Source organism: Engraulis encrasicolus, chromosome 15, assembly GCF_034702125.1.
Source record: "Engraulis encrasicolus isolate BLACKSEA-1 chromosome 15, IST_EnEncr_1.0, whole genome shotgun sequence".
In the NCBI taxonomy this organism is placed as follows: domain Eukaryota; kingdom Metazoa; phylum Chordata; class Actinopteri; order Clupeiformes; family Engraulidae; genus Engraulis; species Engraulis encrasicolus.
The window spans coordinates 13362713-13387339 of record NC_085871.1 but is presented as its reverse complement, the minus strand read 5'-3'; the positions used below and the strand labels follow the sequence as shown (position 1 = coordinate 13387339).

General features: G+C 42.6%; 2 protein-coding genes across 6 annotated transcripts in view; both read right to left on the bottom strand.

The window, feature by feature from the left end:
- The window catches only part of atxn7l1 (ataxin 7-like 1), a 43743-nt gene extending 30179 nt beyond the window's left edge, over positions 1-13564 (bottom strand). The window contains exons 1-3 of one of the 5 annotated variants that reach the window (XM_063217101.1): positions 13456-13564; positions 12878-12949; positions 2903-3007 (exon numbers count right to left, since the gene is read on the bottom strand). In XM_063217101.1, coding sequence (XP_063073171.1) covers positions 2903-3007; positions 12878-12949; positions 13456-13552 — 274 coding nt within the window. In that variant the 5' untranslated portion in view covers positions 13553-13564. Of the gene's footprint in view, positions 1-229; positions 407-2902; positions 3008-12877; positions 12950-13455 lie in introns of those variants that run through there. The other 4 variants (XM_063217102.1, XM_063217105.1, XM_063217104.1 and 1 more) reach the window with 4 other exon arrangements.
- Positions 13565-15922: 2358 nt separating this feature from the next.
- On the bottom strand, positions 15923-24028 carry sypl1 (synaptophysin-like 1). Its single transcript, XM_063217903.1, has 5 exons — positions 23663-24028; positions 22248-22378; positions 21330-21534; positions 20273-20464; positions 15923-18361 (listed from the first exon to the last, which is right to left on the bottom strand). Exons 1-5 carry the CDS (start codon positions 23732-23734, stop codon positions 18239-18241), a joined length of 723 nt encoding a protein of 240 aa, XP_063073973.1. The 5' UTR covers positions 23735-24028; the 3' UTR covers positions 15923-18238.
- Positions 24029-24627: the final 599 nt, after the last annotated feature.

Genomic DNA, 24627 nt, shown 5'->3' with positions numbered 1-24627 from the left:
CACACACACACACACACACACACACACACACACACACACACACACACACACACACACACACACACACACACACACACACACCTCAGCTGAGCTTGTTTACTTCTGTCTGCAGGAAGACACCCGCTAGCCAGGCCCAGCGCAAGAGAGAGAGAAACGAAACCAAAAGAGCAAGAGTAAAGAGAAAGAAACAACAAAATCAAAACAGAAAGACAAACCAAAGTTACTGTACCTCCAGCTCTGAGGGGCATAGAGCCATTGGGAGGGTAAACGCACGACTCCCCATGGATGTACGCCATAAATGCACATACTTTATCCAGAACAGGCAAAAAAAAAACACTTATTCAGTCTGCCACGGACGTAAAAAAAAAACTGGTTTGCAACAGCAGGAGAAGAAGTAGACCGAAAAAAGTAAAGTGGGAAAGAGAAGGCAAAAGGAATAAAAGGAAAAGAGAGAGAGTGCGTGTGAGAGAGAGAGAGAGAGAGAGAGAGAGAGAGAGAGAGAGAGAGAGAGAGAGAGAGAGAGAGAGAGAGAGAGAGAGAGAAAGAGAGAGAGAGAAAGAGAGAGAGAGAAAGAGAGAGAGAGAAAGAGAGAGAGAGCGCGAGTAAGGCAGAGAGAGCGAGCGAGGGAGAGAGAGAAAGAGAGCGCGAGAGAGCGAGAGCCAGAGAGAGCGCAAGAGAGAAAGCAAGAGAGACAGAGAGAGAGAGAGAGAAGAAAAAGAACAGCCCAGCTTCCCAAGGCATTCTTCTCTGGGCGAGATGAATAGGCCCGAGTCATTGACCCCTGAGCTAAGCCCACACAGCCACGCAGCTGCAGAGTGGCGCGCATGGACGGGGAGAATCTCCCTCTCTCTCTAGCAGACAGACCGCAGGATAGAGAGAGAGAGAGAGAGAGAGAGAGAGAGAGAGAGAGAGAGAGAGAGAGAGAGAGAGAGAGAGAGAGAGAAAAATAGAGGCCATAGGCAGACAGACGAGAGAGAGAGAGAGAGAGAGAGAGACAGAGAGAGAAAAATAGAGGCCATAGGCAGACAGACGAGAGAGAGAGAGAGAGAGAGAGAGAGAGAGAGAGAGAGAGAGAGAGAGAGAGAGAGAGAGAGAAATAGAGGCCATAGGCAGACAGACGAGAGAGAGAGAGAGAGAGAGAGAGGGAGAGAGAAATAGAGGGCATAGGCAGACCGACGAGAGAGAGAGAGAGAAACTGACAGACAGACATGCAGAAAGAGGAGGAGGCTTCAACTGGGCCCTGCACCTCCTCTTCCTCCGTCTCCTCTTTGCCAGCCTCGTCTCCTCTCGTCTCCTCTTCTCTGTTTGGTCATGGAAGCAGCAAACCGTGTGGAGCACGCAAAAAGTGCACGACTGTGCATACGTTCCTGTGTGTGTGCGTGAGTGTGTACACATGTGCGTGCCTGCAGGACTGTGTGCAATGCATGTGACTATGTGTGTGTACATGACTGTGTGTGTGTATGGCATGCGTGTGTGTGTGAATTTGCCTGTGGGTGTGTCTGTGTATGTTTATTATGTGCGTCTGTCTGTGCCTTTTACCCAGCAGCAAAAGGCACATGGGCAGGGCACAGCAGACGCAGAAGATGGGAAAAAAACAAAACAAAACAAAAACAGAAAAAAGCAATGGAGGCAGATGTGAATGCACTGGAGCAAAAGCGAAAGTAAACAAGTCAGCCTCCTCTGGCAGACCTCGAGGACTTTGAGTTTGTGTGTGTGTGTGTGTGTGTGTGTGTGTGTGTGTGTGTGTGTGTGTGTGTGTGTGTGTGTGTGTGTGTGTGTGTGTGTGTGTGTGTGTGTGTGTGTGTGTGTGTGTGTGTGTGTGCTCACAGCCCGCCAGTCGGATGGCCGTCACCACACACACACACACACACACACTTCTGCTCATGAACAAAATGGATGCAGCCGGTTCTCTGGGTAACAGACTAAAAAATTGCCACAATACGTATTCAGTACGTATACAGCCCTTAGAGGACAATAAGAATTCAATACGGATACAGCCCTTAGGGAGATGTCACAACGAGAGATGCTCGCCAATCGACAGACACGGTAGTCAGAGGCATGCTCGCGCACAAGCCCCATAACAGCATAATTAAAGCTCACACACAGACACAAACACACAACGTGATGAACGCCTCACACACACACACACAATGCGCCCCCCACCAAAAAAACAAACAAACACACACACACACACACACACTAAGCAACTAACACACAAGGCCAGTCAGAGGTGTGAGAGTGAGACGTTTGTCTTGTTGGGATAATACTGTGTGGTCGCGTCAAGTCCGTTACTAAAGGCCTCCAATAGCGAAGTCACAGCAGGATGCATACAGGATTCAAATCCAATAGCATTCCTCAAAAATTCCTTAACCATCGCTTAAACTACAAAAAAACACGCCTAGTCAATAAAATGTCCAGGCTCTGGAGTTTTTTGTTAGTATGATGCCGTTTTAATGATATAATTGAAAGGGTGCTTGTAAAATTCTGAACTCTGAAGAATCACTGAAAGTACAAAAAAAAGCTCATGCCTCGTCAATGACTTAAAAAATAAAAAGAAACGCCTGTGAGAAGTTGTTGTGAGTTTCTTTTTTGTAGGGTACTGTTCAACGGGTCTGTGACCACCAAACAACTCACAACCAATGATGAAATGCTAAAATTATGACAGTGGAACATCCATCTACAAAATAATTGATGGGACATGATTGTGAGCATAGGAGAAGGGAACAAAATACTACAGTTGACAAAACAAACAATGGCAAAAAAAACACACCAAAACAATGACACAAATTACGCCATTCAGTGGCAGGAGAGCCTACACACTCGGCAGGGGGTGAGTCATCCCTCTCTCTTCCTCAGTGGAAATCTAGCTGGCTAGTGCATCGTAGTGGGACCATGCTCTTACCGTAGTGCGTCAGGATCCCCTGAGGTTTGAAGACTTGATCGCAGACATTGCATACGACGAGCGAGAATTCGTCATGAGTGGGAAACTGGCCAAACACGTGCATATCTATGGGAGAGAGAGAGAACACAATCTATGTAAGAGGGGTGGGGGGTACCAATACTACAAAGCAGCTGACCATTGTGAAAGACTGCCTCTTTCTACCTGTAATGAATAATGAACACTGTTCAAATGAATTCGGCAAATAAACACGCCATCATAATGAATACACTTTATTTGATATCGTCTATCCTCCATTTGATGCAATCGCTTTTCAAAATGTCATTGGATCAATGTGATGAATGGCAGGCTCCCTGCCAGTTTCTCCTCATAGTTCGGTTGTAACTTTGCTATTGCAATATCCTACAGCAGTTTCACCTCTTCCCCTTCTGAAATCACAAGAGAAGCAAGCCGTGCGAGCTTCTGGACTCAAGTGTTCTCCAAAAGTTCTGCAGTCCATGTTTACTCCCAGGTGACAACGGTGAATCAGTCAAACAAATATTGGATACAGGCAACTGAACTTCTTTTTGTAGAGTGAGAACTGGAATATGTAGACTCTGGAATTAAATGAGTTACCACTTCAACAACTGTCAGGCCAATTCATATCCTGATACGCGGCCTCTGTCAGGTGCAAAAAGACACGAAACTAACAGGTCCACTCCAGGAGCGTCACAGTGTGAAAATTTAACCCCACGGTCCTTGAAGCAAAATGTGCTGTATTTATAGAGGTAGTAAGTCTTGAATGCTGTGAAAATATGCAAATAAAAAATAAAAAAAGTCTTACTTACAACGTCTGTATAGAACAATTAAGAGTGTATCTAGCTTCATTTTCTCCCATTTCAAAAATGACATGGTATTAGCTGCTCCCATAGCAAAAAGTATCGGACACCTATCGAGAGGGGAAGTAAAAGAAGTATCCACATAGAAAAACAACAAAACCCTTTTCACTCAGATGACCTGGATGAATGAGAATCTTCATATCAAAGACTTCAGGTGTGTCCATGTAATAGCCTATTGCATCAGTAGCAGTGGGCCATTCACTGACAACTTGAGCCATCATAATCGGTGGGAGGAGCAAGGTCAGACTGAAGAGGAAGTGTTGGAACTGTATAAACATGTTATCCTATAGCCTAATTATTCTATAGCTATGATTCAAACATTTTGCTTCTATACAAATGTGCCTTTCTTGACTTGTTTGAGAGTTCAGAGTAAATTACTGAACTGTGCGGAGACTCTGTCTCTGTCTCTGTATCAGGCATTCCTGAGATTAGGTTGTCTGCCACTTTACCACAACAAAGAGCTGGGCCAAGGCCTGTTCGTATGTTTGTGTGTGTGTGTGTGTGTGTGAATGAATTAATCTCTATCCGGGTACGCCCCCCTTCTCCCTTAGCGGATAGAGATAAAATTGTAATCAGGGACATTTCCTAAATAAATATGGCTTGGAGATATTACAGCGGGTAGAACGAGTGGGGAAAATGGTAGCTGACGGTTCTCCCCATCCGCTCTCCAAGCCGGTTTGAAACTTAATTAAGGATTCTCTGTGTCTTTCATTTCAGGTGTTTCATATTTACAAATGTTAAGGGTTTGAACCTAACATTTACTTGGTCCTTCAGAACCGGATCCCAAGATACCCGACGATTCCAGCACGCGAGGAGGGAACCAGGAAAGTCTGTGGCCACAGCACTAAGACCCGTTTCCGGGGACTGGTCTCTCCCTCGCAGGCTGGATCCGACGGTTTGACGGGAATCTTGAAAAGACCAGAGAATCGTGAGTAGGCCTACATTTTTATTTTTATTTAAAAAGGATTGAATGAAAAGACGGTAAAATAAGAGAAGACAAAACCCTGACAATTCTAGACTCTATCAGGTAAACGTAAAGGGAGGGCAGACTCCCTAGTACGAGAAACTAGTTTAAATTCTGTGTTCTCTGCGTTGAGAGAAAGTGTGCGTGAAAGGATTCGTATTACCACTCGGTAATACGTTTCATACCAATACAACAAGGTTCAAATAGCGAGTCTTTGTGGAAGCCTGTATGCAAGAAGATTCCACCTGTGAGGTTGAAGTGAATCTTACCACAAACGATCGTTGATCGCTATCTTGTTGAAAAGTGTATCCAACAATAGAGGCACTGTAGGTGTTGTGACGTTGGACTAAATTCATAGAGACAAAATGGGGGGCAGTAGTAACAGCAAAATAAGTGAAAAGTTCCTTGCTGAAATGCAATGCAAGGACTGGAAAATTTGTGCATAGAGAAAATCTAGTGCAGTAGCACCGCTGTGTTACTGGGTAAAAAAACTATGGGTTTAATGGAAATTTGTCTACAACAAACCTAAACATTTATGGCCTGGCCAGCAGGGCCAACAGGAACACTACAATGAACACCAAAACTATCACGGCCAACGTCGAGGCCAACACCAAAATTCCTGACTAGACCGAGAGCACCATTATCGACCGTGACGGGCATGGCCCCTCGGCCGATGACTGGTTTGATGATTATGAGGAAAACGGGCGGGGATGTGGAAGAGGTAGACGTCGTTCTAAACTTAGAGGGATTGTTGTACCAAGAAAAAAAATTAGACCTGAAATTACCCTTCTGGTCAAAGGGGACCCCCGTACGTTTCCTCTGTGACTCTGGTGCTAGCCGCACTGCAATGCAGGAAAATAGCAAAAATAGCAAAACTAGTGTGAAAATGACAGCCATTTGGATTACTCACTGAGCAGTTAATGTCTCAGATAGCCTACCATATAATAATAATAATAATAATAATAATAATAATAATAGTAATAATAATAATAATTGTATTTGTATAACACTGTGTCATACAAGGCAAGTAATATGGATATCTGTTTGTCTGTCTGTGTGGGCCCTATTTGTTGTATGAATTGTCCTAGTGGGACACCCCACTGTGTGTGTGAGAAAGATTGTATATGTGTCTGTGGAGTGTACGTGTGTATCTGTGGAGTGAGTGCCTAAATATGTCTGAGAGTGGAAGAATTTTTTTTTGAGTTTTAGTGAAGGTACTCTATTGTGTTTCAGAGTTAGCTGGAGCTTGGGAGTGCACATGTTGAAACAACATTTTTAAAATAAGAATAAGCCTTTTATTTTATTCTAAAATTCAACTTTGAGGTGTAGGATTTTGTCATGATTTTGTTTTTCCACACATTCTTACCCATTTATTTTTGATTAGGAGAAAACAGGGTTGTGGAGTTATGTTGTTTCTTTACTATTTTCAATTGAAAGTTAACATGTTAATGTTTAAGCCTTTAAGACACGGCATTATAAATTAGCTGTTACCAGAATGGCAATGACCAAGTCATAATGTATTACTAAAGGCCCCGTGCACTGTCATGGTAGTGTAGTGTAGTTGCAAAAGAGTTTGCTTTCATGATTTACAGTACCAAAATGTCTTTGTTTTTCTTCTAAAGAATAGATGAAGCTTTTCTCCTTGTTCTTATTTTTTTAAAAAGAACAATGGGTTTGAGATCTTGAAATAACGCAGGCGTTATTTGATGGCCCAAAGGTGCTGTGAGTAAACCTAATTTGGACCTGGTCTGAGAGTTAGGTCACATGTGCTGAACATTTCTAGAAATTTAGGTTGTCATTTTGTTTTGATTGACGTTTAACTATGACTTATTTCTTTGTTTTATTTCATCGAATTTCTTGCCTTATTATGTTCTATTTTGATGAGTTATTGATCAATGGATCATGGGTTTGGTTTAAAAAAAAAAAAAAAACCCTAAAAGTTGGGTAGTAGTTCTCAAATACATTTCCAATGCAATTATGATCTGGAACTTTATTTTAATGACAATGTTGACTCTGATAAACCAGAAAAAAACTAGACTCTGAATACACAGAGGCGCTTGACAAAATCACCCCAGCAAAGATAACAGTGTCCTATGTGTAGATGTTTACATTAGCTCGGATAGATATTAAAAGGCTCAGAGGCTCTCTCTAAGTAGCCCAAGGTCTTCTGCAGGCAACCCTTATCAGACACAGCAGGCCCAAACTATCAACATGCAAATTTCTGTGGCAGAGACAGAAAGACTCTTAATATTGAAACCTCCAACAGTGTATGCTAAACCACCTGTTTGTCACTGAAAAGACAATAAGACCTAAAAAAAAAAAACTGAACACCGACCTAGATAAAACAATACCAAAGCTTAAAGTTATGTTAAATATCTATCATTGTCATTAGTTTAATACTGTAAGTGTGAACATTGCTTCACATGGTGTGTGATGAGACATGTCAATGTTCTCTATTTGCTTTTAAAAGTTTGAATTTGATGACGTTGGGATCCTTATATTTTCATTTGTTTGATTTATAAACAAAGAGACAGTTGTCTCTCTGTCTTTTCATTTCAGTCGTCAACTTGCAATCAAAGTGAAAACTGATTGCCAATAAGGTTTTAGTTCTGTTACAAAATGTTTTATGTAACCGATACATGAAGTCAACCATTTTTTGCTCTGATATGATTTCAAATTGATCTGGCTTGAGTGTACATGAAGGAAAGTTGTTTTCCCTATATATATATATATATATATATATTTGTTCTTTGAGGAACAGGCCCAGTGTTATGGAAACGAGCTGAAACACAGCTGATATGAATGGAAGGAACCTAGACAATACCAATGATCGCTAGGTTAAGTGAATTTTGTTTTTAAATTTGATAAGTTTCACAAGATTTTCCCAGAGTTTGTTTTGTTTCAATTGGGTAATAATTTTAGTTATAACACTTGATAAAATGACAACTGTTATTTTTTTTTTCTTTCTTTCAAACCATGGAAAGTTTGACCTAAAAGTTAGACAAGGTCTGACCTCTATACCAGATAAAGGGTCTGTCTGGTTGTTTGTTTCATTTTTCTTTTAAAGTTGTGTATTTTTACAATGGCAGTTGTGTTTTTCTTTCTTTTTATCTCTTACATTTTGATTGGTTCATCTTAGTGATCTGTATGTCTGGGTGATGACAATGCATTGGATTATTGGATTATTATTGGATTCTCAATAATAATCCATTATTGGATTCTCAAATATTATTGGATTCTCAAATATTACTCATACTCAAATTTTTTATTTTTACAAAATACATTTTTGAATGTACTGACATTATTGGCAGGAGTTGGGCTAGGCCCCTATATCACCATGACCTCATGACAAAAGGACAGTGAGGACTGCATGCCAATATATTTTCAGTTCTGTTACAAAGTGATTTATGCAGGCCTAACTATCATGTAAAGACAGCTAATACTATGGGTATAGTCATTTTGTACGGCATGCTTAATTTTTCTTAATTTTTCTTCTACATTCTATATTGGATGAACTATGTGGTCAACACCACATGTTGTCAGTTTGCGTTTATCGCCCTATTCTGTAAGGAACTGTAATGTAAACGTGAGCCAAAATAGTCAGATTACCGACCAGAGTCATTTTCTTTTTCATAATTTTGCTCTTGATAAATTGTTGTTCCCCGGGAATGTAGAGCTATCTATTTTTATTTTGATTATAGATTATGAGAGAATGGTTGGGCGGCTTTGGGTTTTTTGTTTTGTCTAAAACTAACAAAACATTTTTTGTTTTCCTCTCTATTATAATGCTCTCTAATCTGTGCACCTCCTCTAAACTAATGTCTGTGTATTTTTTTAAAACAAATGTTTGAAAAAGCCTGCCTTGATGTAGGCTATGCGAGTGATTCTCTGATTCGGCTACACTTTTAAGTCCGTGGATTTGATTTGCCAATTCCACTAACTATTAAGATTAAGCTTCGCAATTTGTTTTGTTTGGCACTATGTAAACATCTAGGTCATTTTAGTTGGGAAAAATACTGATAATTGACTTTTTGCTTTTGCCAAAAGCGTAGGGGAATCGTAGAATCACTCATGCACCCATGAACTGGAGGGTGTTGGAAGATGTTTACTTCTCATCATTTACTGTGCTCAAAGTCTGTTTCGGAAATTACTTAAGTCTTATTGAGTCATGTGGATGGCACATGTCTCAAACAGGAGAGATATTTTAGGATTAATCAGTGCATTAAACAAATATGTGTATAGGGCACATGTTAAATGAAACCTTGTTCTGAAACTTCACCCCTTAACCTAACCTAAAACAAACATAAGAGAGCTACAATGTGGAATCAAATTGCATCAGGGTTTGAATCATTTGTATGTTGGTGGTGTACTATAAACAAAAATATGGACAGAATGAACAACATCCACTATAAAGTGCAGGCGCTGGGCAACAAAAACTGAATTCGAGTTCAGGGCCATCCATGAACAACTGAAGGCAACCTGCCTAATCGCATTCCCAATCTCGTATTGCGGTTGATATGCTTTTGGCCGATAGGAGTGTGTGCTCTATTTTTGGTTATCAATGTTGTTCCTTCATACCGAACAATACGGCAGATGACGGAAGTCTCACCAGGGCGATAGATGGACTGGGATCCCTCAACCAAAAAGAAAATGAGAGACCACTCCGGGGTCGATACTTCAGTGTGGGATGGTTCCTCTGACATGTTTGGCCAATACAAACAGTTGGCAGCGTCCATAATCATGTCTATTGCAATATTTGCGGCGATCCTCACGTTATGTGGATGTTGTTGTATTCTTTGTATTAGAGTGTTGTGCACCAGATTTAGTACCACTGCCATTGCACAAATGGAAGAAAAAAATGTCAAACCTATATGCTCTTCTAACTAGACAGGATAGTGATGTCGATGACACTATGATGATGTTGTTGGTGGAGACCATGAGCCTCCACACCAATCTGACGATTCACCATCCAGGTCCCTGATCTGTTCCCTGACCCAGGGGATTATGCTCGGGGCCTCTAAGTGTTACCTATTTAAAGAAAAAATAATTTGAAGTGATCACTGGATGATGTTAATGTTTGCCTCTATATAGAATAAACAGGGGGAAATGTTGGAACTGTATAACACATGTTATCCTATAGCCTAATTATTCTATAGCTATGATTCAAACATTTTGCTTCTATACAAATGTGCCTTTCTTGACTTGTTTGAGAGTTCAGAGTAAATTACTGAACTGTGCGGAGACTCTGTCTCTGTCTCTGTATCAGGCATTCCTGAGATTAGGTTGTCTGCCACTTTACCACAACAAAGAGCTGGGCCAAGGCCTGTTCGTATGTTTGTGTGTGTGTGTGTGTGTGTGAATGAATTAATCTCTATCCGGGTACGCCCCCCTTCTCCCTTAGCGGATAGAGATAAAATTGTAATCAGGGACATTTCCTAAATAAATATGGCTTGGAGATATTACAGCGGGTAGAACGAGTGGGGAAAATGGTAGCTGACGGTTCTCCCCATCCGCTCTCCAAGCCGGTTTGAAACTTAATTAAGGATTCTCTGTGTCTTTCATTTCAGGTGTTTCATATTTACAAATGTTAAGGGTTTGAACCTAACAGGAGGGCGGTCCCGTTTGACAGCTCCTCAACCAATAATACAGTGATGCATGGATGGTGAAAATACCAACCCATGACAGGGATCATCACAATTCACTCACTCTGGGAAAATAACAAATGTTTCTTTTGTTCGTCAAAAAGGCACACAGTACAGCAGCAGTTTCCTCCGTCTTTCTGCCAGGGGAAATACTAACGGCGTGCGTGGCTTAGTGCTGCAACAGGCCCGCCAAAAACAGGCCTCGTGCCAGTGCCCAAGTACTAAAAACAATAATCTGTTCTTCCGTGAATGAATGCATTTTAAACACTGCCAGGCACGGGTAGTACATTTTTCATTACCGGATAGCGAGTGATGAATGAGAGAAGCTGGCGTGGAGACTTGGTGAGTATATCACCGTCGATGTGAAGTGCAATAAGGTTTTTGGGGAGGTGTAACAGTAGAACCTGCGTGTGTGCTACAAAAATGTCTCACAGACTCGCAGCCTGGGCCAAAAAAAGGATTTGAAAAGTGCTCGCAAGAAAGCAAAGGAAAAAAGACCCGGTCTATTGTAGTGTTGCAGCCAAACATCTCACTTTCTCAATCCACTTTGCACCCTACATAGTAAATGTAAGCCTTCTCAGTTAAGACTTAGTCACCGGCAAAGCACAAGGTATAGTGGCACAGCATACAGCAGGCCAGGACCAGGGCATGTTGACATCATTGTTGACATGCTGCATGAGCACGAATGCATCGCCATGCATACTTTGTCAATTTTGTGTGCGGTAGAGCACCAGAAACGAGGTACGCAGACACGTGCGTACGGTGCAATATTGACAGAATGGCGAGGGGTGATATTCCGAACCTCAATGTTGAGCTGATGTGAGTCAAATATGGAAAAATGAGAGCCCCCTGCCATGATACCTCCAGTATTGTGTGTTGTGCTCTGATCGTTCTGAAGCAAGCAAGTGCACTCGTTCGCATGCGGTTGCATGTACGTAATTTAAGGCTCAAAGCAAGCATGTCCCTGGCCTAACTTTTTGCTCGCCAGTCACTTTGGCTAGTAGTTCTCTCACGTCAGTAGCCATTCAGCCTTTCTACTAGTCACAGTTTTGTAGTGTGTATATTATATATAATTATATTATACAAGTTTCCTTTCTTGAGCTTAAACACAAACAACTAACGCACTAGACCTGCCAAAGTGGCAGGTGAGACTGAAATTATTAGTTGCTGCCACAGCTATATTTCACCTGCATTTGGCCAGTTGGCCGGTGCCAATGTCAAGCTCTGACCACAACACCAAGCCACAGAGTAATGATAGTGGAACCAGAGGCAGACAGACTGGAGAGCACAGCAGTCAAATAGGGATATTCCAAGAAGGTCATTTTGTGTTTAACGAAAATCGAGTTCATTGAAAGTAAATAGACATGGGTGTCAAATGTACAATACGTGAGTGTATAATGTCTAAATGGTTGGAGACATTCACAGATTGGCAATATCCTTGTTATCAGTGAAATAGTATCCCATACAGCTATTACTGTTCTTTTCTGATTGCTGAATCTCATTTTTTTGTAACTTTGGCTGATTTTTCAAAACTCTTCACACAAGTACAACAACCCTAATGCAAAAAGTTTTGGTAGATTTTGCAAAGTGAGCATTATACATTTGCAAATTTAATGAAACGCAGTTTTGTGCCACTAGTTTGGCTGGTTTTGTGATAGTGCATCTGAGTGAGGAGTTCGGCGAAATCAGGCAGTTACAAAACATGGGTTTACCACTTGCAGAAAGACAACATAGATCAGGGCAAATTGCTGTAAGCTTCCCTTATTGTTCGCAGATCTTCTCCCACTTGTGTGCTTGTAACTACCATTACACTTCATTTGACAGACGCTTTGTTTTTTTTTATCCAAAGCAAATTACAATCGAGGACATAGTCATAGCATAAAATAAGTTGGAGTGAGGTAGGTAGTAGCCTGCACTGCAACCAATGCTCCTCCTGAGCATCCTTAGTCCTGTCAACATTTTACACTATAGGCCGTACCGTTAAGCTTTAATGGGAATTCAAAAAAGGCGGTTGAGTGAGCCAGCAAAGTGACCTCAGAGTGAGTCACTAAGCAGATAATAAAAGGAGTCGAAGGTCCACCGCTCTCTGTCCAAAACAAAGCCACGCACGGCTATTCAGTTTGAATGTTTACCGTTTGCTCTTGGTAAACAAACCCAGATATAGTTGGTCATCTGTACCCCCACCTCCCCCCACACACACTCACACACACCCTAATCACCAAAAGAAATACTGCAATATTGCAAAGGTCAACTGGCTTCACAAGCTGAAACGGAATTGCATAAGAACTGCAGAACTGTGTCAAAAAAAGAGTGCAACTTCACGTGTACGTGCGACTGTTAGAATGCAGATGAACTCAGATTGTAAACAAAGTTCCATGGTACACGTTTAAGTAGCACTACTCTTATGCACGTGCTGCCTGCCGAAAATAATGCAGTGCAACATCAAATGCATGCATAAATGACAGTGATGGCAAAGCAACTCTAGGAATCTTACCTTCTCTGTTCAGTTTCATTGCATCTTTCTTGTCAACATAAATGTCCCCTTGATCTTCAGGAATAAGTGCGCCTGCATAAACAAAAAGGAGAAACTTTTATTTTCAAGCAAGTTGCAAATAAAACATACAAACAAACGGAAACAGGAGGTTCAGCAATAGTTGTAAACACTGGCAAAGTACGGGTATGCAGTTCAGCGTGAGTCTCACCACTTGGGCACCACTATCAGCAGGGGTGGCTTGCAAACGTGAAAATACAACTAGTAGTAGCTAGGTGGCTGTCTAAATCCAGCGAGGCACAAACGGCAAACACTAAACTTGTACACTTAGTGACATACGGCCCAAAGTACACCAAAATGAAAACCAATAAAGCGCCTCTGTCAGAGAAGAGCTGTCACTTTGCACCGGCGACAGAATATTTTTGCCCATCTCGCTGGATGTTTGCATATGTTGTTTATTTCTGCTCAGACAGATGCATGGAGGACACCTAGTCAGCGCAATCTCAGTTGAAAAAACACTGTCGACAACAAGTGCAAAACAGGAATTAAACCGCGAAAACAGAACAAGCGTGTGGACCTACTGTCGGGGTAGAGTGATTTGGTTGCGTCGGTGAAGGTAGACCAGGGTTTGCACAGGAACGTATCCAGACTTGATAGTTGGCGATCCAATGTCGCCATTGCTCTTCCTTCTTGTTGCTTGCTTTTTCCTTTCCTTCGCAGCCAGCAAAACGAGACTGGCGAAGCGTCTGACGTCACGTTCGACAAATTCCGCCCCTCTTCGTGCCATGGCGACAGAAAGGTGAAAGGTTGAGGGGGTGTGTGTGTCGAAGTTCAAAAGTTCAAGCTCTGGGTCCACAATTGTACCCCGTGTTTTGTAAAATGCATACATGTTTTTTTTTATAATCAAACTCAACTTGGTCCATGAGACAAATGGCGTTAGGAATAATGCAAATATGCATTACGTAACTTTCACTGAACGACTGAACCTTATGGAGCTTTCTGAAACATCGATTACTGCTACATCTCCCACAATATGATTTTGATTGCATAATATAATACCTTAACATAATTAATTTTAGTCCACTAAACGTTTTGACATTCCGTTATAACACCCAGATTAAAATGGCACAGCTGTTGGTCAAGCCTGGACTTTTTCCTCAGAAATACCACTAGATGTCAGTAGCAGACTAACAACTCCAGAGCCGTATATACGGCTCTGAACAACTCTCTGAACAACGCAGCTCGAGACTGCTCGAGTAGCAGTTGCGTTCTATGTATGTTCTTCAGATCACAGGCCCGAGGAAAATACCTAACTTCTAAGCCTGGTAATATGCAGTAGGCCTAGGCCAGGGGTTCCCAATCCCAAAGTTAACCGTGCCAAGGCCCCCCATAGGCCTACCCTGGTAGATTCCAGCCAAGGCCTCCCTCTGGGTCGTGCTGCACTACTTTTCCTGTGAACCCCTTTCACAACCATAGTCTAGGCTTGTGAGTCAGTGCCCACTATTTAAAATTATGAACTAATGGGAATATTGTTTAGCTCAGTTTTGGTTTATTTTGGTTTACATTAGTTATTCGATTTATTTTTTTTATTTCCTACCAACTTTCCGCTCCCCCCCTAGCACCCCCTCGCGGCCCGCGGCCCCCACTTTGAAAACCACTGGCCTAGGCTGTGGTTCTCAACCTTTTTTTGGAAAAACGCCCACTTGACCTCACCATAAGCCTCCCAACGCCCCCCTGGCCTCACCATAAGCATGCCAATGCCCCCCTTAGTATTAAAGGATAAAATAGACTAATGCCCCCCAATGGGAAGCACCCAGTTCTAGCCTTCTCAACGCCTCCCTATGGTTCCCCAATCCCCCCTGGGGGGCTGTAGCGCCCCTGTTGAGAAACACTACTATAGATCAATGAATTGTGTGGAGAGTCTCACAATAACACCACATTGTGCTGGTAAGCTATTTACTGAAATGACAGCCCCACTGCCCCTGTTTTTCGAACTGCAAACACAACCCTCAGAAAGGATTCATGAAATAATGTAGCATTTGTTCCCCTGGGCCCAGACAAAAACCAACCAGTGAAGTCACAGGATGACCGGGAACACAGAAGCTGTGTATTATGCCCAAGGGGCTTCAGGATTTATTTGGATAAAATTACTGATACAGGGAATTAACGAACAGCTCAGTTGTTGGGGCTTTTTTACTTGTAGGATAGCATTTATTTAAAAGAAATTGCACAAAACACAATTACTCTTTATAAGGATTCTGTGAAGACAAAATGGATGGGCCTATGGTAGGCTATAAGCAAATCTTTCATGGCATACATACAGTAGCATATTATGTTGACAATATTCAGTTTTACACTTTGCAAGGCCCATTTTTGTTGTTTGGTATTGTCAGAAAATTATTCCTTTTGCACAACAGAACCAATCGATACATCAATAAAAAAATCTAAATATAAAACTTGTAACATGCACAGTTTGAGGTGTAAATTTTCTAAGGCATGGACATTCATTGTATTCAAAGGCATTTCAAAATTGGTGTATTGACACACACAATACAAAAATCAACCATCATGATACAAAGCATTTAAAATCAAGTGTAAGGACATTGTTTTCATTCATTTGAAAAATAATAATATTAAAACAGTATCAAATAGGCCTACTATAAAACTAAGGAGCATCGGAGAGACTCAAAAAACAGACTCTTGGAGACACAAAAAAACAAAAGATTTATATGAGACATGTTTCCGCCTTAAGGTTCAGGGACATGAAATACAAAAGCAAATCAAAAATTAAGCAAAACTAGTCTACATTAGATCTGTAAGCACTCAGTTCTAGCTGAAGTGCTGAACTGCATAGATTAAACACACACACACACAGTGACACACAGTGACACACAGTGACACACACACACACACACACACACAGTGACACACACACACACACACACACACACACACACACACACACACACACACACACACACACACACACACACACAGTGACACACACACACACACACACACACACACACACACACACACACACACACACACACACACACACACACACAACATCATCATCATCATTGGAAAAAAAATTGTAGTGATTTTAAAAAGCAAATGCATAAAATAATATGTCCCGGAAATTACCATACTTCAGGACAAGAAAACAACTAAAAGTTGTTGAACAGAGGAGCAGTAAAAATAAAATAAAAAGTAGGATGGGAAACATAGAGGATGGGACAAACGAAAGAGAGAGAGGGGAAGATCCCGTATTTACGTTAAAACCATGTCAGTACCGGTATTTTTTTTTTAAAGTGAAGAAGACACACTCACACTATCGCCTGATGGTTCTCACAGTTCTTAAAAGGGTGCTGAATCCCACATAGGCCTAAACCATAAATGAATGAAGGAAGCAAAGGACAGCACTCTTCAGATTTTTGGCAATCGCCATTACACGCTGAAGGGCTCTGCCCAAAACGTTCGTGGGCAAATAAACACAGAAAAATCTGAAGAGTGCTGTCCTTTGCTTCCTTCATTCAGTACCGGTATTTTGAAATCTAACTATCTGCTTAAGTTACTCAATTCATGTAAATCAGCACACAAATCATCAAGCAGGTAGACCAACCTGTTAGCGAAATCACCTGTGTGGGCCACACATACAAATGGGTAACATGGGGGAGCCACGGCCTAGTGGTTAGGGAGTTGGTCTTTCAATCTGGGAGTTCGAAGGTTTCAAGGTTCGAAGCCTATCTGACCTCTACCTACACCTCCGTCCATGGTGCATCCGCTTTGTATTAAAATATCAGATAAGTGTAATGTAATGATAAAGTAATAATGGCATGTGACATGGCACAGGCCTGGTAGAACCAGACTCTCATTACATACAGCATTTCATACAGATGGTTGGCTACATTGTAGCTACGGTTCCATTGACATGATCTTGCGCAGTCCAGGCGTAGCCTGGTTATCATCGACTTTCAAATCTCCTACTAATATGTTGGTCTGACCAAGAAGATAATGAATAATGTTTCCCAAATGGCATGGTTAACCCGCCTCCCTCAGTTTGGTACTGGTCTACGCCAGAAAAGACGGTGCCGAAGTCTAAACCAAACATTTTCTTAGTCCCAAAAAAACGTCTCTGCTTAAACCACGTCACTGTCTTGAACATGCCTCTAGCCTGTTCCTCGAGCCTCATGCCTCCAGTAGGGTGTATCAAACACGCCAACGTTAGAAAAAACTTTGGAAAAATGCTCCAGTTGCCTTTCCACTTTCCCAGATTTGAAACCCCTCATGTGTATTTATTGCATCCTTCCTTTAGCATGTAAGTTATGGTGGTGCAAAGGAACAATACTGCAAGAGAAGAGACTTTTCAACTAATTCATTGTCAAGGGATGTTTGATGCAACTGTGCTACTGGCTCAGTCAATAGTGCACCTGATGTCGGGATGGAAGTTTACATTACGTTCAATGAGAGTACATATAAAGTTGCATAATGTGTTAGAATTTACTCTTATTGGTTACGTTCTATGTGGGTGTGTAAATCACAGCCTCCATAACGATACGATTCAATATCGTTTTCTTAAGGCAGTGATTCGATTATTTTTGATACTTAAGAATGCCCCACGATACGATTCGATTTTTTCCCAATTACTTTTCCACTTCTATTATGTTATGGAGCTAGGCAGGGGCCAGCGATTCGATTATTTACTTTACTTAAGAATGCCTAACGATATGATTCGATTCGTTTGTCTGCCGTAGGATGGATGCATCGATACATATCGATAATTATTTACAGCCCTAGTTTCACGTCCAGCTGTGCTAGTTGGCATCTGTGACACTTGCAAAACCAACCAGCGAAACAGAGGGAGTGACCATTCAAATATAGCACACATGTAAGCATTATGAACTCTTGATCACTATCCCTGTTCAACGACTGGTCCAGCAAGACTCATATCAATATTGGGGACATGTCTACGGAACCACAGCCAGGCATGCTGTGTGAAATGCAGTGTGCTATGAGGAGCTGGTTTTGACCAAGCTGGCATCACACTCTGTGGATTTTTTTCACATATTTATGTTGAAGTCAGTTGAGAGAATGTGGTGAGAGGGTTCCTGAGCAGAGAGAGAGAGAGAGAGAGAGAGAGAGAGAAAGAGAGAAAAAGAGAGAGAGAGGTGTGGGTAAGGTGGCGAGTAGTGGCCCCTGCTCAGGGGAGGGTAGAGGGGGGGCCTCCATAGACAAACTGTATCTACATGACCATGACGGCCCCCATCCTGTCCATATGGTGTCTTGGCCAGGGGCCGTTGACCAGAGGAGGAGGAGCAGGTATGGTGATGGGGGAGTGAGTAAAGGGGGCCCCTGTCCTGCCTAAATCCCGGCCTGGCTCGCCCGGCCCTGCTGTCCTGCAGCCTTCTTGGAATGCCACTGTGTCTCTTTGTACACAAACCAGGCGTTGCCTATCCACACGACGAGATTCAGGAAACCGAAAACCTGCAAATGAAAGTTGGCTGGCATTAGTAAGTCATCAACTATCAAAGACCATACAAGACATGTAGATCTCAGCTGAGGGACTGCAATCTACCGTAATTGATATTTCCTGTTTCGTCATATTGTTGTTTTCTGGCCTGTTTTTTCTGGCACTTGGAATGTACTCAGTGCACAAATCAGAATACAAAAGTGAACAAAAAGTATTTGTTGCGTGATACAATATGACACGAATATGACACTTTTGTACACCTAGACTAAACACATTACACACTAATGCCAATATTCCAGAGTAAACTTATATGAATGCCGACAGAGTATAGTAGTCAGTGAAAAAGTCTGCAGGTGGCCAGTGTCATTTAAACTCTACAATACTGAGTAGAATTAATTCTGAATATGTTACACAGACAGAGTAAAATTAACTATTTGTGAGTGGGACCAAATGTTATCTATTCTGTACAGAGTAAATTAGCACTGGCATTTTTACTGTGTACAAATGTCAATCATAATTTCCTGTTAATTGTGGTTTATTACCTGTAAAAAAAAATGTCCACTAAAAATACCAAATTGTAACCAGTTATATAATAAGAAGTCAAACCTTTTGATCTGCAATGCTTCTATCTAAGGAATGCAACATCAGAAAGGCATCTGTGAAATATGTAAATATTTGCGAGACAACAACTCCCATGGTGTTATTTACACAGAGTAGATATCAAATCTGCATTCCATCACAATTATGTTATGGGCCATCTCCCTCTCTTGTTAGTTCACAACCTGCTATTTCTGTTCACTAGCTTCAAAGTGCATCATGTAGGCTACAGGCTAAAGAGAGTGTTTCTCAGAACAAGGCACCTCTTCATTCTAATTGCTCTACTCAGTTCGCTCACAACATGAATAATGCCACAAAGGAGTAAGACAAAAATCCATTACAATTATGTTCTGGCACCTTCCTGATGTTTCACAGCCTGAATTTCTGAAATACTCAGTTATCTTACGTACAATGTTACATGCAGTACCCCCACCTCAGTTATATACTACAATGTACAAAAAGATTAAGATTTTTTGACCAAGGCACCTCATTCTAATTCAAATTCTCAGAAAAACTACGCTGGTTTGACCAAAATAGCTCCCAAGTGTAAGAAATAACACCAACAAAAAATAACTTTGTTGTAATAATTGAGCATGGATTGGACTTAATTAGCACCACATCCTGTGTCAGTTTTGAGCAATTGCGTCCTCGCTAATAAGCTGAAAACTCACAGACAGGAAGTGAGGCGGAGGTGAGATCAAAGGTCCCTAAAATGCCTCTGGTGTACAACTGGACAACTAAAATCTCACCAGGATACTGTCTGCAAGGACATATGTGCATAGTGTTCTTTCATTGGTTATGTAGCGTCAAAGGAAACATGGCCCATCCCTAACTACAGAGTGAACTCCACAGTGACCATCTCTGACAGAACTGTGTTTGTGTGTGTGTGTGTGTGTGTGTGTGTGTGTGTGTGTGTGTGTGTGTGTGTGTGTGTGTGTGTGTGTGTGTGTGTGTGTGTGTGTGTGTGTGTGTGTGTGTGAGAGAGAGAGAGAGAGAGAGAGAGAGAGAGAGAGAGAGAGAGAGAGAGAGAGAGAGAGAGAGAGAGAGACAGACAGACAGACAGACAGACAGACAGACAGACAGACAGACAGACAGACAGAGATGTATGTTTGCGTGAGACAGAGATTAAAAACGTTAAATGGATAGATAGATTGCTACTAATACTTTGCCAAAAGCCATTTCGTCAGGCCGTTAAAACTCCACTGAATTCAACTGACCTGAATCGAGACAGAGAAAGAAGAGGCACACTGCTTCTGCAAGAGGAATAAAAAAGAAACAGATCCAGAGAGCCAAAAAGAAAAAGAGAAACAAAATCAACATGAACCCACCACAGAAATGTCGAGGCTGCGGGTGTTGGCAGCCTCCGTGATCTGGCAGTTGACCTGGGGCTCATCGCAGAGGCCCAGGCTACCGCTGATGCCCTCCAGGCTGACCGACTCCTTCACCACCCCCAGGCCGCGGGCCCACGCAGACGAACTCACCAGCCACAGGAAGGCAAACGACGCCGTCACCAAGAAGTCCTGCAAGCAGCACAGCAGGAACATGGGAGCAGGGGGAGGGGGCGGGGAGGTGGGAGAAGGATGGCAAAAGAGAAGGAGAGGCAAAGTGGAAGAGAGAGGGAGAGAGAGAGAGAGAAAGAGAAATAGAGAGAGAGAGAGAGAGAGAGAGAGAGAGAGAGAGAGAGAGAGAGAGAGAGAGAAAGAGAAAGAGAGGTCCAGTGGGTGTGGAGGAGAGTGTGAGAACAGAAAAAAGTGAGAGGGGAGAAGAGAGTGAGACAGAAAGATAGTGGAATGATTTCAGGGTGAGAGAGAGAGAGAGAGAGAGAGAGAGAGAGAGAGAGAGAGAGAGAGAGAGAGAGAGAGAGAGAGAGAGAGAGAGAGAGAGAGAGAGAGAGAGAGAGAGAGAGAGAGAGGTGAAAACATTTGTCAGCCATACATCATGCAGTGGAGTCTTTTGACAGCAGACTTGGTCACCCTCCAGATAAGCCAACAGTAAGACCCCTTCGCTCTCACTTCCTCCGAAGGAAAGGCCCAAAGTTGGACAGACAGAGAAGACAAGAAGGAGGAAATCAGAGACAATGCCACCTTTCTCTGACTCAATATCAGGACGATGAGACCAGGATTGTACAATCAGACATACAGACAGACAGAAAGACACAGAGAAAGACACAGAGACAGAGAGAAAGAGAGGGAGAGAGAGCGAGACAGAGAGAGGAAGACAAGACAGACACACTGACACAGAGAGACAGACAGACAGACATACAGAGACAGACACCCATCCATCCAGACACACCCTCAATGTCACTCTCACTCAGGAACAGCCTGAAGTTACACTGACAGCAAGACAGCCAGAGAGCGATTCTCTCTCCGTCATCACACCACTCACCAGCATGGGTCCGAAGTTTGAGTCCTTATAGACGTGCATGTAGCCCAGGTAGACCACGAGCGCCAGCATGCAGTACAAGAAGGCCATCACTGCCACGCCCACGAAGAACTCCACCGAGGACGCGGCGTCGCCAATCAGACGCGTCTCTGGGATGGTGTGGTTGCATAGCGAGGTGTTGGCCTCGATGAGCAGCCCCTGGCTTAACCTGTAGGGGTTCATGGAGAACAGAGAATCTAGCACGACTCTTACCAGAGCCTTCTGTGTTTCTTTCCACTCAGGTCCGCGAGCTCACGCGAGGGTCTGGAGGACGTTCGGATTCGCCCCCCAAACCAAAATGCAGAAGAACTAATCGGAACGGCTAGCTCTTCCGAGATGTGATGTAGAAAATCTTTCAATTTAGTGGGGGAAACATACAGTAAGTGAAGCGCGACAGTTGTTTCAGCAACAATGACCGCTCACATGGACTGACTCATCAACATTGATTATGTAATTTTAACTGTATTTTCAAATCTATGAGTGGTTAAAGTAGCAGCTTATTAAACATTTCAGACAAGTATTTCCCCCAATCACGTGTAAGGATTTAAAAAATACAAATCTGATGTCATTACCTAAACTTCCACGGACATGCCGCAAAGCATGTTAAGTGAACTGAGATACTGATAAATCAATGTAAGAGCATGGGGTCCTCTGACAACTGCAGGTTAGGCTATCTATTACCAGTTTAACACTTCAGTCTATATTAACCGCCCCCAACACACACACACACACACACACACACACACACACACACACACACACACACACACACACACACACACACACACACACACACACACACACACACACACACACACACACGTGCGCGCACACACACACACGCACAGCTATTAGACGCTGATTACAGGGTTATTGGCTCACCTGAAGGGGTAAAAGAATTCTGCCGTCAGATTGACCGCCTCTGTGGTGTTATCTCCGTCAGTACAGTCGAGGGAGATCACATTTTGGCCAGAATAGCCCCCACAGCTTCCAAAGGCAAAAACAGCAGTGAACTAATTGGAGATAAAGTGGCTGATTAATAAATGGGCCCTGTCTCTACATAGCTGTGTGTGTGTGTGTGTGTGTGTGTGTGTGTGTGTGTGTGTGTGTGTGTGTGTGTGTGTGTGTGTGTGTGTGTGTGTGTGTGTGTGTGTGTGTGTGTGTGTGTGTGTGTGTGTGTGTGAGAGAGAGAGAGATATTGTGAGGATCTTCAACACATAAAATAGTCAAAACTTCGAGCAAATTAATGAAAATACCATACCACTATGCCAGGGGCAACGTTTAAACCTTAAAGCCTTGTAGCCAGGACTTCATGCTGCACAAACTGGTCGATTCCAAAGACATGGTCCACCACCAGCCCACCCCCCGCCATGCACCCTACGGCCGCTTGGCTATTACCACTTGTAGCCACCATCCAGATGTTTTGGTTTACTAACATCTATCCTGCATCCTGCTTATGGGTCGCAGTCTTGGTGTTGCGACGTAGACATCAGTATCGACGCGTAAATTGAACAATTAACATCTCCAAGTTTCTAGAGCAAAGCATGATTCATTCATCATGGGCTAGGTCAGATGACCATGAGCTGCAGATTTTTTTCATCCTTTCTTATGGGGCGAGAGAACAGCTGAGCCGGTAATTTAATTTCCGCCAGCACAGTGTTTCTTTGACCCGGTGATGTTGTGCGTAAACTTAATTTACGCCTCCCGTTAGTTTTTGCTTCCCTTCAAAAGCATCTACAGACAAAACTGGACACGGCGGTTTTGAGCTGTTTTAAGAGACCAACTCCCAAGTAGATTCGAGAATGGAATGTGGAAAGGGTTTCTTCCAATGTGCTCTCATGGTTTCTTCTCCTGAGAACGAATAACGGCTTGAGAGAAGGATTAACGCGCCCCTCATGTTAAACATTTACTAAATAGCTGAATTATTGCGGCGAAATGAATATGTAACAAGCACGATCCCGCGGAAGGGCTTGGCAGTGAACACACCGGTACAAAGTAAGAGGTGTTGGGGGGAAAAGCTGTGAAAGATATTCATATAAAAAGGTTGCTTCTGTAGAAAAATGATGAGATGGCAAAAACGTTCATTGAGTCAAGGAGACTTGAGGAGCCGATGTAGCCTGTTCCCTAAGTTTTCAACTCAACAAACAAGTTCATTGCCTATGCATTTGAATAAAATCCCATTTCATCTAGGGTAGGCCATATCCTCGAAGTATAGTTCCAATCCGAGCGCTGTAAAAGTGGGGAAAGCGGATTACATAGACGACATTCTGTGCGCTCGCATTCGCTCCAAAACTTACCCATTCTAGGATCCTAATGAAACCCAGGGGTTCCTTTAGTGGAGCCAAGTTTAGTCGGAATCCTGGCATCATTTGAAGAGGCGTATCAGAAAATCTTTGAACTCCAGAGTAAATTTGGGAACAGGATGTTATAAGATGTAAGCGGAGGCAATTTTCAAGTTTGAAAGAGTGACGTGGTTGTTTCGCCCTCCTTGCCTTGCTAGAAGATGCTGCCCCTCCTCCGCATAAAACAGAGTGCAGTAGCCTACGAGGGCGCAGGCGATTTCCAGATACATTAACTTCAACTGTAGAACTGTCACCTAATTATAGTTACGCAGACATTCGCGTTTTGGACTGTGCGTAAAACCAAGCTCACGCGTCTTGCGGGAAATTCTTCTTGGATACTTTCTAACATGACTAATTAAAACATTATTGCAAAATGTAATCCTCTCTCACGAATAACCAGGGTCCAGCCAAGGTATTTTAGGGCTGAGGGCGAACATGCGCATAAGTCAAACAGAGACTTTTACTACAGGAAGTACTCCTGATTTTTTATTTCCAAGAAGCCTTTGAATGAGGAGGTGGACCGTGTACAATATACTGTACATGTTAAACCGACATCCTGTGTAGACATAGTTGATCAGTGTAGTCCTGTCATCTGCTAAATTGTAGTTTGGATTGGACATTTTTTGGGCCAGTGCAGACAGCGCATATTTGATGAGATAAAGCGTTGCCCATTTTTTTCAGTCTGTTCCTTCACTCCTGTAGGGGCGGTACAAACCACTGGAATGCGTGTGTGCACTGGGTATGCGTGCATGTGTTCATGCGCTTGTGCGTGGTCCGTGCGCAAAAAGGGACAGACTCAGGTAGCCTTCAGTTAATTTCTATGTGGTAGGCGCAATCATGGTCAAGTACATCAGTAGTAGCTTATACATTTTAAACACACAGGCAGCTTCACAATGAAACTGAATCAACATGATAAAAAA